Source organism: Ambystoma mexicanum, chromosome 11, assembly GCF_040938575.1.
Source record: "Ambystoma mexicanum isolate Mex_15411 chromosome 11, UKY_AmexF1_1, whole genome shotgun sequence".
NCBI lineage: Eukaryota > Metazoa > Chordata > Amphibia > Caudata > Ambystomatidae > Ambystoma > Ambystoma mexicanum.
This window is the reverse complement of record NC_090934.1, coordinates 426,749,253-426,764,506: the sequence shown is the minus strand read 5'-3', so window position 1 is coordinate 426,764,506 and position 15,254 is coordinate 426,749,253. Positions and strand designations below refer to the sequence as shown.

Below are 15,254 nucleotides of genomic sequence, written 5' to 3'. Positions count from 1 at the left end.
CCGTGGCACGGTGTAACCCCCCAGAAAAGCTCTGGCCAAGGCAAAAAATGTCTTTGTCCCTTTTTCTGTGCCCTCCTTCCAACCTCTGGATTATATCTCTGAAGGGGATGAGGGGTCTGTGGAAGGTATGGGGCCTGAGGAGGTGCCTGATGAGATTCTGTCTGGTCATAGCCAGATTGAAGACCTGCATCAGTCGCCGCACAACGCCAGTGGTCTGGACACCTCTCCGGAGGTGGAGTTCTGTAGGCCTGAGCCTGGCACCCATGCCGAGTCTTCGTACCAACGCCTTATGTCGAGGGTCACGGAATACTTGAGGTGGTCTGCGCCACCTGTGGATTTTCTGCAGGATGACCTGACGGACATCCTCGACCAAGGTCCTCCAACTGACCCGATACTGCCTTTCCATATGGCTTTGCAAAGAAGGGTGGCGGCGGCTTGGACTGCCCCGGAGAGTGTCCCGGCAGTAAGCAAATATTTGCAGCGAAAATACCGCCCAGCTTGTAGCGACCCCTGTTACTTGACCACGCACCCCACTCCGGTGAGTTTGGTGGTGCAGGCGGCTACGGCCCCAACAAAGCAGGCGTCGTACCCTACCATCCCTCCTGATAGGGACGACAAGCGCTTTGATGGCTGGGCGAAGAAAGTGTTTTCTTCAGGGGGTATGGCTTTACAGGCAGCCAACTCCGTGTGTGCCTTGTCACGTTTCACGCACACTCTGTGGAACTGTATTTCATTGGCGGCTGAACATATTCCCGAAGGGGAGGAACGGGATGGTTTTCTTGCTATTGTACAGGATGGCAAGGATGCTATGTGTGAGTCCGTTCAGTCGGGTCTGGACATGGCGGATTGTGTCAGCCGGTCCATGGCGGCGAGCACCGTAATACGCAGGTTTGCGTGGTTGCGGAAGTCGGGGTTTGCTCCTGATGTGCAAGCCCGGCTCCTCAACATGCCCTTTGATGGTGAACATCTTTTTGGCTGCAAGGCTGACGAGAGCCTTGAGAGGTTGCAGACCTCAAAAGCTGCAGCGAAGTCATTGGGCCCTGCAGTTCGCCAACCTCAGCCTTTTCGTCCTAGGGCACAGCAATGGAGGGGAGGTTCCTTTCGATGTTACTCCTCCTTTAGTAAATCGAGAGGAGCTGCAAGTCAAAGGGGCCACCGTAGGAGTGCCAGAGGTGGAAAACAGGGTACTCGAGGTGCCAAGGCTGCTCGGGTAGTTACCTCTTTGCCCTCAGGCACTGCCGCTGCCGCTTCATCTCAGTCATGAGGCCAGGTCCCATGGTTCGCCGGTTGGGGGAAGGCTGGCGCAGCATCTTGTAGAGTGGTGTGCCATTACTTCAGATGTGTGGGTTTTGGAGATCATAGCCCACAGCTACTGTCTTCATTTCTGGCAGAGGCCTCACGACAATCCACCAGGGAATCCTTCTTTGAAGTGTCCGGATCCACTCCTTGCGCAGGAAATTCAGTTCCTGCTGGAGAAAGGCGCCATAGAACTGGTGCCTGTAGCAGAGAGGAACAAGGGATGGTATTCCCCTTATTTTTTTATTTCAAAGAAAGACGGAGGATTGAGACCCATCATGGACTTGCGCGGTTTGAACAAGCTCCTCAGGAAGGACAAGTTCAAGATGGTTACTCTCTCTCAAGTCCTCCAGGCCCTTCAACTCCAGGACTGGTTGGTGTCTCTCGACCTCAAGGATGCTTACTTTCATGTACCGATCCATCCCAAGCACAAGAAGTACCTGAGGTTCGCGGTTGGAGACTCGCACTTTCAGTTTCGGGTCCTGCCGTTCGGATTGACCTCCACCCCGAGGGTCTTCACCAAGCTCATGGTGGTGGTGGCACCGTATCTCAGGAAAGGGGGAATTCACGTCTACCCCTACCTGGAAGATTGGTTGATCAGGGCGCGCTCTCCCGAGCAAGTCCTGGATCATCTGTCCGTCACCTGCCACTTCCTTCACAAGCTGGGCTTCTCCCTCAACTTAAAAAAGTCCCATTTGATGCCAACCCAGCGGCTCCAGTACATCGGAGCAGTGCTTGACACATCCCTGGGGCAGTGTTTTCCTCCCCAGGTGAGGGCTCATCACATTCAGCAGATGGTGCACAGAGTCTCCCGGTGTTCGAGTTCTTGAGGTTGCTCGGCCTCATGGCATCCTGCATTCTTCTGGTGCCAGAGGCCAGGTTGCAGATGAGATCTCTGCAATGGGCCCTCAAGATGCAGTGGTCACAGCCCTCCGGCAGGATGTCGGACCCTGTTCAGGTGCCGCCCTCGGTCACCCAGGACCTTCTGTGGTGGGCCGTCGAAGGCAATCTGATGAAGGGGGCTCCATTTTGGCTACCCTGGCCGGAGGTAACAATCGTGACAGACGCATCCCTCACGGGATGGGGAGCGCACGCCAACAAGTTTACAGTCAGCGGTCGTTGGTCTCCGTCAGAGTCCAGACTCCATATCAATCTGTTGGAGCTGAGGGCCGTCAGGCTTGCCCTGAAGGCTTTTCTGCCGACTGTGCGAGGGAAGAATGTCCTGATCCTGACAGACAACACAGTGGCCATGCACTACCTCAACAAAAATGGGGGGGCAGGGTCACTTCCTCTGTGCAGGGAGGCGATGCAGCTCTGGTTCTGGGCCATCCAGCAGGAAGTTTCGATCTTGGCGGTTCATCTGGCCGGAGACGAAAACGAGACAGCGGACGCACTGAGCAGGCAGAGCGCGATCTCTCACGAGTGGGAGCTGGCTCAGGAGATTCTCCTAGAGATCTTCGCCCTTTGGGGGACCCCTCAAGTGGATCTCTTCGCATCCAGTGTCAACCGGAAGTGCGAAAAGTGATGCTCGCGGGAATTTCCTCCAAAAGGAGCCTTAGGAGACGCTTGTGGTGGAATAGTCCGTCCCACTGCTGTACACGTTTCCTCCAGTCCCCGCCATCCCGCAAGTGCTGCGGAGGTTCGGTTCCCAGATGATCCTCATTGCTCCGGCTTGGGACCGGAGGACGTGGTACCTGGACCTTCTCGACTTGTCCATCTGCCCTCCACGTCGTCTTCCCTACCGAGACGATCTGCTCTCACAGGAGGGGGATCAGGTTCTCCATCCAGAGGTCAGATCGCTCAACCTTCACGCTTGGCTTCTGAAAGGCTGAGGTATAAGGATTGGGACCTCCCTGAAGACGTGATGGAGGTGTTGCTTTCTGCCAGACGGCTGGCAACGAAGTCCCTGTACCGTTGCCGCTGGAGAAAGTTCTGCGACTGGTGCAGGGTTAAAAATGTGGATCCTTTTTCATGTGACATTACTGTGGTTCTGTCTTTTTTGCTTTTGTTGGCCCACAGTGCAAGTGGGTACGGTTAAAGGTTACCTGGCGGCGCTGTCTATATTTAAGCACTCGTCTGAGGAGTGTTCCTATTTCAAAATTCCTTTAATTTCTCAGTTTCTCAAAGGACTCACTAATGTGTTTCCGCCGTCACCTTTCCAGGTGCCTGGTTGGGATTTGAACCTTGCTCTGAAATTCCTAATGGGTGCTCTGTTTGAGCCTTTACATTCTTGTCCTTTGAGGCTGTTAACCCTTAAAACTGTGTTTTTAGTTGCAGTCACTTCCGCTCGCAGGGTGAGTGAGTTGCAGGCACTTTAAGTTAAGCCACCCTTCACTTTGTTTCATAAGGCAGGGTTGTCCTTAGAGTTCAGCCTTCCTTTCTTCCGAAGGTGGTGTCGGAATTTCATTTAAGCCAGAAGGTTATTCTTCCGGCATTTTATCCTCCTCCACATCCTGGTAAGGAAGAGGAGAGGCTCCATAGGTTGGATCCTAGGAGAGATTTAAGTTACTACATTTCATGCATGTCCCGGGTCAGAGTGAACGATCAGCTCTTTATTGGTTATGCTGCAAGGTGTTTGGGACAAGCTGTTACTAAGCAAACTTTGTCTAGATGGATTATCTTGGCAATTTCTAAATGTTACCACCTGCGAGTAAGGACCCTCTGGTAGGCTTACGGGCCCATTCTACTAGGGGTATGGCTGCCTCTACTGCCCTGCAGAGGGGTTTTCCTATTCGTAACATCTGTGAAGCAGCCACATCGGCTTCGGTCCATACCTTTGTACGACACTATTCCCTAGATTCTATGCATGTGCAGGATCTGGCCTTTGGCAAGGCGGTCCTTTACCCTGCAATTTGATTGGGCATTCTAAATTTCTATATTCTAAATTCTTTTTCCCTCCTCCATACGTTGGTACTGCTTTGGGAGTCTGTCATAGATATGGAATACGTCGGAGGACCCAATCCCCTCGAAGAACAAGTTACTCTCTTACCTGGTAACGTTCTTTTGATGGGATGGTCCGACGACGTATTCCATATCGTTCCCTCCCTACCTGCCCCGCTACAGAATTTCTTATGCGATTGCAGCTTACGTTTCCGCAAGGCTTTCTGTGGTCATACTGGCAGTGGTTTGGTGCCACACGTTCTGGGGAAAAACGACAACTGAGGCTATGGGCGTTGTGCGTCCTACTTATAACATCGGCTCGACGGAGGCCCTCGAGGACAGCGTATCGACGTCATTGACGCAGGACGCAGAAAAACTTTCCGAAGCAGCACAGCTGTGTCGATTACTGTCATAGATATGGAATACGTCGTCGGACCATCCCATCGAAAGATCGTTACCAGGTAAGAGAGTAACTTGTTCTTCTTTGTACTGATTCTACAGCCCTCTCTCCCTCCTAAGATAAGCCTGGCTGCTCTATCTATGCTACCATGAAATCAAGTGGTACAGCCTTATACTAAGAGTGGAGTCTTGTACTGTCTTAGTTGAATGGTTTTACCAAGACCTAAATTGGACTTGAGAAAAACGGTCCTAACAAGGGCCATAGTCTCTCAGTACTGACAGTCATAGGGTCTAATCAGTTTCCCCACAAGAATGAGCAAAACAGGCAAGGTAAGTAAATCAGATGGCTTTACTTGCCTCCAAAAAGTCAGGTCAGAGTTCCAAACACGCAAAAAGAAATTCTATGGCTGAAAAGTTTCAAAAAGAAAATCTTTCCTAACACCGTCTAAGCCTTGGCCTTGGTTAAAAGGACTTGACCGGTGGCCCACATCATGACTCCACTCCAAGTGTGAATATGCCACAACTAATGTCATGCAATGTTTCATAACAAGTATCCAGATCTGCTTCTGCCCCTTGACGGATATAGAGTGGGTGGTCTCTCATAGTACGTCCATTCATGGCTACGCCCACAGTATGAATCTCAGGTAGCCAGGGACAGAATATTTATTGCTCGATTCCTTACAAGCATACGAAGATGCAGAGTAATCTCCTGTATCATGTTCTGCATGAGTGTTCAGGGATTTCACCCTTTCCTGTTCCTTCTTTTACAGATAAACAGGTGATTGGGCTGGTGGAGAACCAGAGTGACTGGTATCTGGGGAACCTGTGGAAGAATCATAAGCCCTGGCCTGCTCTTGGACGTGGGTTCAACACAGGTCGGTAATAGAACTGATACTATTGTTATTCTAAAAACCTTTACCTCAACATTACCCAGTGGCCCCTATCCCCATCCCACATAGTCTGCAACCATCACTCTTATGAGTACCCTGTTCCCTCTGATCTTAACTTCTCTATAAAATTCTAACGAGATTACCTTTTCTATTAAGACACTACCTCTGTATAGACATCCAAACACCAAGGCCTGTTGTTACCAACAGGAACCCCTTCTTGCACTCCTAGGCATCTCGCCCTACCAACAAATATTTCTGCCAACTAGACCAATTTGTTCATTTATAGCAGCCTTTCTGAGCTCTGCGGGACTAGAGCCTAAAGTGGTACATGCTTATCCATAGGCACCCATGCTAACTCCTGGCCTCCACACATTGCAGAGGAGTTCTGATCGCAACATTGAGAAGGACCAGTTATGTTCTGGACTATTAAAAGTCTTTGAGTTATCTCATTGCTCGGAAAAGTGTATTAACACTGCTCTGCCCAAAATGTAACCCTCAATTTCCTTTATTAAACCAATTCTTTTGTTTTGGCAATCAGTATCTCCATTTCCTTTTCCACCTTAATTTTCCTCTTTCTGTACCTATCCCATTTTCCTTTGTTCTCCCTTTCCCCCATGGCCCCTCTCTTGCCCACTCACATATTCCTTCTTTTTACTTTTGAATTCCTTTTTTCTGGACAGGGTAATGGAGGAAATCACTTTTTTTCTCAATTACCTTTCTACGCCTTACCCATCCCCATACTCTACTGTTACCCCTTCCTTACCTGTTACTTTTGTATGTTGTTCAGTTTTTTCCTTTCCCTCCTCCACCCTCTTTCAGCACAGGACATCTTTAATGTTTTCCCTCGCTTATAACAGAACACCAAATTATATATATGGAGTAGGGGAAGGGGACTGGTGAGAGTCCTAAACCTGGTCACTATTGCTTGATGTCTGAGTAGATTAGGACACTCGTAGGCTGCATATGTAAGCATAGCTTGGGTTGGTCTTAAGCAGGCAGAAACGTCATCCCTTGTGTAAGATTTCCTCTCTTTTTAGGAGATTGTTGCATGTTTTGGCAGATTTCACATTAAAGTCAGGAAATACATCTTTCTTAAAAATATATTAACACTGACACAAATATAGTGTAGTTCTTTGGATCTGAAGTGCCATACTCTGAAAGTCGCTGTTACGCCTGGCTGAAGCTGAGTGAGCTTGTCTGGTTCTCCAGATTTGGGACACAGTATGATGAAAAGTCAATCTTTCACCTGACTGAATCCTGTTGATGTGGTTTGATATGTGAGAGCGGGAATTTAGTGCATTGAATTGCAGTTTTGTGACTTGGATGAATCTGGGTAACCTGGACTGGTTCTTGCCTGGTAGATTGCAAAGCTGCTGTGTCTTGTGGCTGGAACCCAGTGACATTGTCTGTTTCTTGGCATTTGATGGGCAGTATGTTGAAAAGCTACAATCCCGGGAGGGGGCATGGTGTGTGGTGTAAGGAAATCATGGTGGAAACAGTTAAGACAGACAGGGTGTTTAAACAATAGATGCAAGGTGGAAAAACACCTAAACTAAACCTAAAACTAAGATGCGAGCAAGCGTCGACCATCAAATGAAAAATAAGGCAGTCCTAGTGGCGTTGCGTCAAAATAAAAGGGCCTATGCTAAGAAAAACCTATTGCCAATTCCTTACAACTAATGACAGAAAGAGTGCGGAATAGGGTTCAATAAAGAATAGAAGTGTTCCAAATAATAAGTCAGGATGTGATTGCCAGGGGTCTCCCTTCCCCATGTTTTCAGCACGGGACAAGGTGTAACCTTGGAGCACAGCACACACTCAAGCTTTCTCAGCACGAGCCGACAGTTCCGTTCCAGCTATCAGGTTCTTCGATGGTAAAGTCCCTTTGCATGAGTATCTTGTTTTCCAGGCCTTATGTATTTCACAACAAACAAACAAACAAACAAAAAGTTATTTTCCACAGTTCACGTTTTGTGAGGGCTTCACCCCTGGGTCCCCCTCTTCTGGGTGCCAACCCCTCACGTATCGTATACAACCAATCAATTGAACTGTTACTTTATCAATGAACTTTGGGTGATGACTTTTCACCCGTGGATCTCCCTCGACCGGGCTCAGACCCACTTGACAAGGGGGACAATTCACTTCCCCTGGTCTCCCAGTACTTATTACTTTCACAAGTCTTAATGTCTTCTTAAAAAGCACTTCAGGCTTCGTCTCTGATTGTCGACTTCCCTCTTCCGGGTTCACTCTCGCCAACTTTTACAGACCGTTCACTCTGTCAAGTCACTGTTCATAGGGACTTCAGACTTCACCCCGTCTCGTCAGCATCCCTACGCCAGGTTCACTCTTGCTAACTTCTGCAACACTCTGTTCAAGGGCTCACTTCATCAAGCGGAATTAATTTCCCTTTCTTTCATAATCATCTGTAGGTCAAAGACTTTCAAAGGTACAGAGGATTTTACAAGACCCCTGTGTAAGGGAGAAAGTTCATTTTTGTGCTAATTCCCTTCAACCTTAGAGACCCTCCACTCTTCTGCTGGACTTCAGGACTTTTTAATTTTAACCCTGGAGTGAGTGAGCCCTTTTTCCTCACTCTCTCATGTGTTTTGACCTGATTTGGATTATGTGTTTCCTTTGTTTTTGGAGTCTGACAAACTTTAGGAATCTACTTTTTGTGTGGTGACACACGGCACCTTCAGTGCAGTGTCACAGAGAAATCCTTCATATTTCTCATACAGTTTAAATACCTTTTCTTGTGTAAACTATTGTTCCCAAGAATAGTAAAGCAAAATTTACTTTAATTATCTTTTCTCTTTGTAGGTCCAGAACACACCATCTTATGTGGAGGGGTGGGGGGTTACTTAGTAGCCCCCTTATCCTACCTACTCATGTAAACATTTCTATGTTATCCTCACTACTTTAAATGGCTGGTGGCAGTGCTTTAATGTTCCTACCATTGTACATTTCTACCACAGGCTTACTCCTCAGCTGCAGTATAGCACCCATGGGTGACCATTTAGTGAAAATAGCCCTGGTCTTCTTTGTTTCACCATTTTCTGTTTGTGAAGTCTTTCTTGGGGTTAACTCTGCGCACCACGCAAGGTTTGAGCCCTTTGTTCATTTTGCTTTTGGCGGGCTTCAGTACTGAAAACCGCCTCTGGCTCCAGTGTGTCTGGGAGGGCAGGAAGTGAGGGAGGGTCCTGAAACTCCCCTGTCCTTTGTCTTTAGGAATGCCTGAATGTACCCAATCCTGATTGGCTGGTTGGCAGTCCTTGCCGGACAGCCACCCTGCTGTTTGAGTGAGAGCTAGTCTGTGCATGAATGTGAGAAACCTGCTTAAAAGGCAAGGGTTTTGGGACTGATGATGGAGTCGACCACTGGAAAGAACAACCCGACGAAGAAACCGTGAACAATGTTTGCTGCATCCTCCTGGACCTTTGAATTGCCCGGTGAAGACCTGCTGCTGTGCTGAAACTCCTTTTTCTGATCGACAAGAGAAGCTCTGGAAGGGACAACTTCTTCCCTTGGGTTAGTGGGACCAACTAACCCCGAGACAAACTCCACTAGACCATCCTCCCCGACTGGCTGTACTTTTTTGCTGCTGCAGGAACCCAGTGCCAGGGGTCGGGAAATCCGTAGTCAAGTGTAATGTCTGTTTTCTGGCCAGAAGCTCCAGGAGTCTTCCCCAGGACCCCCCAGAAGCAGGACGACCAGAGCCTGAGTGGCCTCACCATAGTGCAGGACTAAAGGAGTGAAGGAAGCCCAACCAGTGTCCAAGATCTGCCGTGGTGCTATTTACCGAGCGCTGAAATTGCGAAGTGCCGCTGATCGGAAAAGAGCCCGTAGCTGCCGCCGACCTCCGAATTGATACCGCAGGAATCCTCCAGACGTCCTCCCTCTTGTCCCCACGACTGAGACCCAGGATCACCACTGTTAGGGTGAATTCTCAGAAATGTGCTAAATTCCCTCCACCTTAGAGACCCCCAGCAACTTTGCTGGATTTTGAGGACTTGATTTTTTTAACCTGGAGAGAGTGAGACTTTTTCCCACTCTCTCATGTATTTTAATGTGATTTTCAAACACTGTTTCTTCTGGTTGTGGAGTCTGACAAACTCCATAGGCATCATCTTTTACATCGGCACACAGCACCCAGGGACGTCATTTAGGGGTCGCCAGAGGTCGCAACTGGGACCTCTGAGATTTCCCTTGCGACCTCTGGTCACCCTTGCGACGTCTAAAAATAAAAAAATGCATTACAAAAAAAAAAAAATGTAAGCTCCTGGGCTGTGGCAGCACCATGTGGCGCTTTACTTCTGGAGTGGCTGGCTTTCTTGTTCAGGCCCCTTAAAAAAAGAGGAAAAATAAAAATAAATGCCACAACACTTTCGGTACATGCCCTAAATAAGAAAGAACGGGAATACCAAATAATGTCTCTTTCTGGAATTCTATACAATAATTGCTAGACTCATTCAAGGTTAATTTCAGGCACACTTCAGGGGGCGAGTCACTGATTTAGACTGTTCTTAAACGCCTCAGCTCAGCCTTTCATCCTTCTGAGGTCGAGAAATGAGTACCAACACATATTTTTTCTATATAAAGCTCTTAAGCGCTATATGATAACACATCATTATCATTTGGTCATGGACGCCTGATTGCAGTCACAGTAATTTGGTAATATTGGCCTATACACACTGATCTTAACGATACATATGGCGATCCATTCTTGTATGAAATGTACATCACATTATAGTGATATAGTAACGCTCACCTGATTCCCGCAGAGGCGCCGGTCTTGACTGGGTGAATGCCGTATCTTCAAAGGTGATGTGTAACACACGGTTGGCTCTTTGGGCTGGACCTCTGTGCACTGTATGTCTGACTCGAAGAGTAATATGTCTGCAGATAGAAAATATGGGATTAATGAACTGGGGTTATTGGGTGCCTCTCTCCTCTTCCCTTTCTCTTCTCCTGTAGAACCCCAAAGGTTAACGCCCTCACCTTAGGTAAGTGAACGACGAGCTCTCCATCTGCCTCGGGGCAGGGTGCCGTAACCAGTTTCTTCACTGGATAAGGGTGCAGGCCTCTTGACCTCAGAGGACTGCTGTCCGTCGTTAACTGCACGAACGGTAAGTTCTGGGCACTTCAAATGTCTTAAAAGTCTTTTGTAATGATATCTCTTGTTTTGCAGGGTTCCGGCGATGGCGGATGGCGGGTTGATGAGAGTTGAGGATCGAACCCGCGTGAGGAATAGAAGCGCCTGGAAGCACGTAAGTAAGCGCTTGTAGCCTGCTTCACGATGCGCACTAACTGTCCCTTTTATCTTGCAGGTACAAGTTCGGAGCTTTAGAGAAGCTGAAGGGTGCTGGAATACCCACTGGATTCGGCGTTGGAAGGAGTAATGGCACGTGAGTAATAAAGTTGCCCAATGTCTTTAAACGCACCTTCTTTTGTCTTTCAGATGCGGGATGCAGCGCCGAAGGCCTCCGGAGCGTGCGAAGAGCTGGTAAGCTTTTGTCTTTCAGATGCCGGAATGCAGTGCGAAGACCTCCGGAGCATGCGAAGAGTAGGTAAGCCTTTGTCTTTCAGATGCCGGAATGCAGCGCGAGGCGTTGGTGACAGCCGATGGACCAGGTAAGAGATGCGCTGCCACTGAAGACCGTAGTGCTAACCTGTTCTTTCTTTGTCTGTACAGGTGCTGCTGAAGACTGGATTCCAGGATGGTAAGCCTTTGTTCCCTTAGGCCCAGGATCAGAAGCAGAAGACACGATGAACGTTCTGCTGCAGAGAATGCAGAATAACGCAAAGCGAGATTCATCCATCGGGTGTGGTTTAAATAGCCTCCTGTAGTGCTTAGGTGTCTCCTTCCACAGCCACACCTAGGTAAGAAAAGAGTTCCTGCTTTCCAGAAGAGTTCCAGTGTTCTGAACCTAGGGAGTGGCTCCTGCCCGACCCAACAGGAAAAGTAGTCCCAAACAGAAGAGGATCAGGGGTTCAACTGGCAGGTAAGTAAGCAGCATGGTCTGCTGCAGGTAAGTCCACCCAAGCATTATGAGCCCGGCACTTCCAGCGCTGGGACTGGGCATCTTTATGAGCCTGGTGCCACTGGCGCCAGGACAGGGTCCAAAAGGTCCCAATTGGGACTGGCTGGCACTCGGAACCGGGGTTATGGGTCTGCTTCCAAGGGAGTCGGGCAAGTCCTGATCTTTTGGAAGCAGAGATCATGACAGCACCCCCCCTCAAGGCCCCTCCCAAACCGGGCTTCTCCGGGGGTTTGGGCTTGTTAGGAAATGTTTGATGAAATCTTTTGATTAGACGAGGCGCGTGGACATATTCTGCAGGTTCCCAGGATCTTTCTTTGGGACCGTAGCCTTTCCAGTCAATCAGGTAAAATAGTTTAGATTTGGAGATCTTGGAATCCAGGATGCTTTTGACTTCAAACTCGAGTTCTCCATCAACTAGAATAGGTTTTGGAGATGTAGTTAGTCGGGTTTGAGGTTGCACGGGTTTTAATAGAGAGACGTGGAAGACCGGATGTATCTTCATGTGAGGGGGCAAGTCCAACTTGACCGCTACTGGATTTACTATGGTAGTGATGGAATAGGGACCAAGGTATCTTGGGTTGAATGTGCGTGGTCCTTTTAGAGGTAGATATTTGGTGGATAACCAGACTTGATCTCCTACTTGATATTGGGGGGCTTCCTTCCGATGTTGGTCTGCTCCTTTCTTGTATTGTTGTTTAGCCCTTTGAAGGTGAGAAACGGCTTCCTTAAAGGCTTGGGTGATTGTAGAATGCAGGTGGTCTACTGCTGGTGTTCCAAGATCTTGGAGTGGATCCAACTCCGAGGTTCGAGGGTGACTACCGTATAAAAGAAAAAACGGGGTCTTCCCAGTTCCCGAGTGGACAGAGTTATTGTAGGCATATTCGGCTATCCAAAGGATATCTTTCCAAGTTTTTTCAGTTTGTTGTAGCATGCAGCGCAAATACTGTTCCAGAGTTTGATTGGTCCTCTCGGTTTGTCCGTCGGTTTGAGGGTGGTGGCTGGTCGAAAGTCTCATATCAATTTGAGCCGACCGACAGCAACTTCGCCAAAAATGAGAAATAAATTGACTACCTCGATCCGAAATTAGAACTGAAGGAAAACCGTGCAGTCGGACGATGTTTTCGAGAAATTCTCGGGCCAGAGTTGCTGCTGTTGGTAAGCCTTTGAGTGGAATGAAATGCGCCATCTTGGAGAATAGGACCACGATTACTAGGATCGTATTGTATCCGGAGCATGGAGGTAGATCGGTGATGAAGTCCATAGAAAGCGTATGCCAAGGGCGAGGCGGGATGTCAATAGGGCGTAAGAGGCCGGCTGGTTTTTCTTTTTGACTCTTGTTTTGGGCGCATACTCCACAGGACATTATAAAGTCTCTGATATCTTTTTTCCAAGACGGCCACCAGAAGTAGCGCTTGATCTTTTCCGAGGTCTTGGTCATACCGGGATGTCCTTCCATTAAAGAATCGTGATAACAAGAGATTACCTTTTTCTGTAAATCTGTGCTGGGCAGGTATAACCGTTCTTGGAAATATAATAGGTTGTCCTTTACCGTAAAGTCCTTTCCCTGCAGATGCCAATTCTGTATGTCTGCTGGAGTTACCAGTAGCCTGGCTTTATCCTTAACTTCCTCTATGGATTGTGTGGCGATTACACCTAGAATTCTTTGTTCGGGAATGATAGGTACAGGTTTAGGATTGATCAAATGTTCTTCCACTCCCATCCGAGAAAGGGCATCAGCTTTACCGTTTTTTGTACCAGGTCGATAGGTAATTATGAAGTCAAACTCGGCAAAGAATAGTGCCCAACGGAGTTGCCTAGAGGATTGAGCTTTTGCGGTTTTCAAATATTGCAGGTTTCGCTGATCTGTAATCACAGTAACGGCGTGTCGGGCCCCCAGAAGATAATGCCGCCAAGCCTTAAAGGCGGACTTGATAGCTAGAAGTTCCTTATCAGTAATAGTGTAATTGATTTCAGGAGGCGAGAATTTGCGGGACCAAAATGCCACGGGATGCAACTGATTGGTTACTGGGTCCTTTTGTGATAGAACTGCCCCCATGGCAAGGCTCGAAGCATCAGTTTCAACGATGTAGGGGAGTTCTGGGCGAGGATGTTTTAAGATCAGTGCAGAGATAAATCTAGTCTTCAAATTCTGGAAAGCTTGTTCCGCCTCGGTAGACCATTCAAAACGTTTGTTTTTCTTTAACAAGGCGGTGATGGGCTGGACTATTCGAGAGAATTCGGGGATAAACCTGCGGTAAGTTAGCGAAGCCTAACATGCTTTGAACACCTTTTACGGAGGATGGCGATGGCCATTTGAGAATTGCATCGACCTTCTTTGAATCCATACGCACTCCGCTAGGTGATAATATGAATCCCAAGAATTCAACTTCAGTCATGTTGAAAACACATTTTTCCAACTTAGCGAAAAGTTTGTGTTGACGCAATCTCTCGAGGACCATTTTCACGTGTTTCCGATGTTCAGTTTCCGATGAAGAATAAACAAGGATGTCGTCAATGTAAACAACAACAACACACACATCTATGAGCTCTCTGAGGACATCGTTCATAAAATATTGAAAGGCGGCCGGGGCATTGCAAAGTCCGAAGGGCATGACCTGATATTCAAATAGCCCATACTTGGTGCTGTAGGCCGTCTTCCATTCATCGCCCTCTTTTACTCGTACCAAGTGGTAGGCTCCTCTAAGATCCAGCTTTGTATATATGCATGCTTTTCTGACTTGGTCCAGGAGTTCAGGGATCAAAGGTAACGGATATCTATTCTTAACGGTGATCTGGTTCAGGGCGCGATAATCTATACAAGTTCTAATGTCCCCTTCTTTTTTTGGAACGAAGAACAAAGCTGAGGAAGCAGGGGACTTGGAAGGACGAATAAACCCATTCGCTAGGTATTGATCCAGGTATTGTCGGAGGTGAAGATTCTCAGGCTCGGTGAGGGCATAAATTCTACTACAAGGAGGAGTAGATCCAGGTATCAGGTCTATCTGGCAGTCATAAAACCTATGAGGAGGTAGAGAGTTAGCCTGATCCTTCCGGAAAACATCTTGGAATTCTAGGTATTCAGGAGGTAACTGGGGAGCCTCCGAGGAAATTGCTGCCAGTGCAACACCAGGTCGAGGGTGACAAGTAGAGACACATTCTGTAAACTGAACCGTTCTTGCTCGCCAATCGATCTGAGGATTGTGCTTCTCTAACCAAGGAATTCCTAGAATAATCTGGAACTGAGGGGCCTTGATCACATCGAACACGATCTTCTCATGGTGTCCATCTTGACTTACTAGCGTCACTTCTTGGGTGGTATGCGTTACTGGTCTGGAGGCTATCTCCGTACCATCCACCGTAGTAATGACGTCCTTTACAGCCTTTGGACAAAGAGTCAGATTCATCCTCAAAACCATTTCATGATCCACATAATTGCCGATGGCACCGCTGTCGACGTAAGCTTCAATCGCATGTAATCGATCCGGATGTTCAGGGCTAATGAGGACCATAGGTATCACAAAATGCGAGGTCACGGAACTGGTTTTAACGCTCGGCAAGAGGACCTCTATTCTTGGCGGGCGAGGTCGTTTCCCTGCTCAGAGTTTGTGACCCTGGTAACTGCAGCTCCTACTGCCTTCTTGGCTGGTTTCACTGGACAGTCTCGAAGAAAGTGCCCCGAGTTTCCGCAATAGAGGCATAATTGCAGCTGTTTTCTCTTTTCCCGCTCCTTTTGTGTTAGTGGTCCTTT

At 48.1% G+C, this 15,254-nt stretch overlaps 1 protein-coding gene across 3 annotated transcripts in view; it reads left to right on the top strand.

Moving 5' to 3' along the window:
- The window catches only part of LARGE2 (LARGE xylosyl- and glucuronyltransferase 2), a 417,721-nt gene that overhangs the window by 279,785 nt on the left and 122,682 nt on the right, over positions 1-15,254 (top strand). For all 3 annotated transcript variants that reach the window (XM_069623248.1, XM_069623250.1, XM_069623249.1), the window contains one exon: positions 5,346-5,450. In XM_069623248.1, coding sequence (XP_069479349.1) covers positions 5,346-5,450 — 105 coding nt within the window. The remainder of the gene's footprint in view (positions 1-5,345; positions 5,451-15,254) is intronic.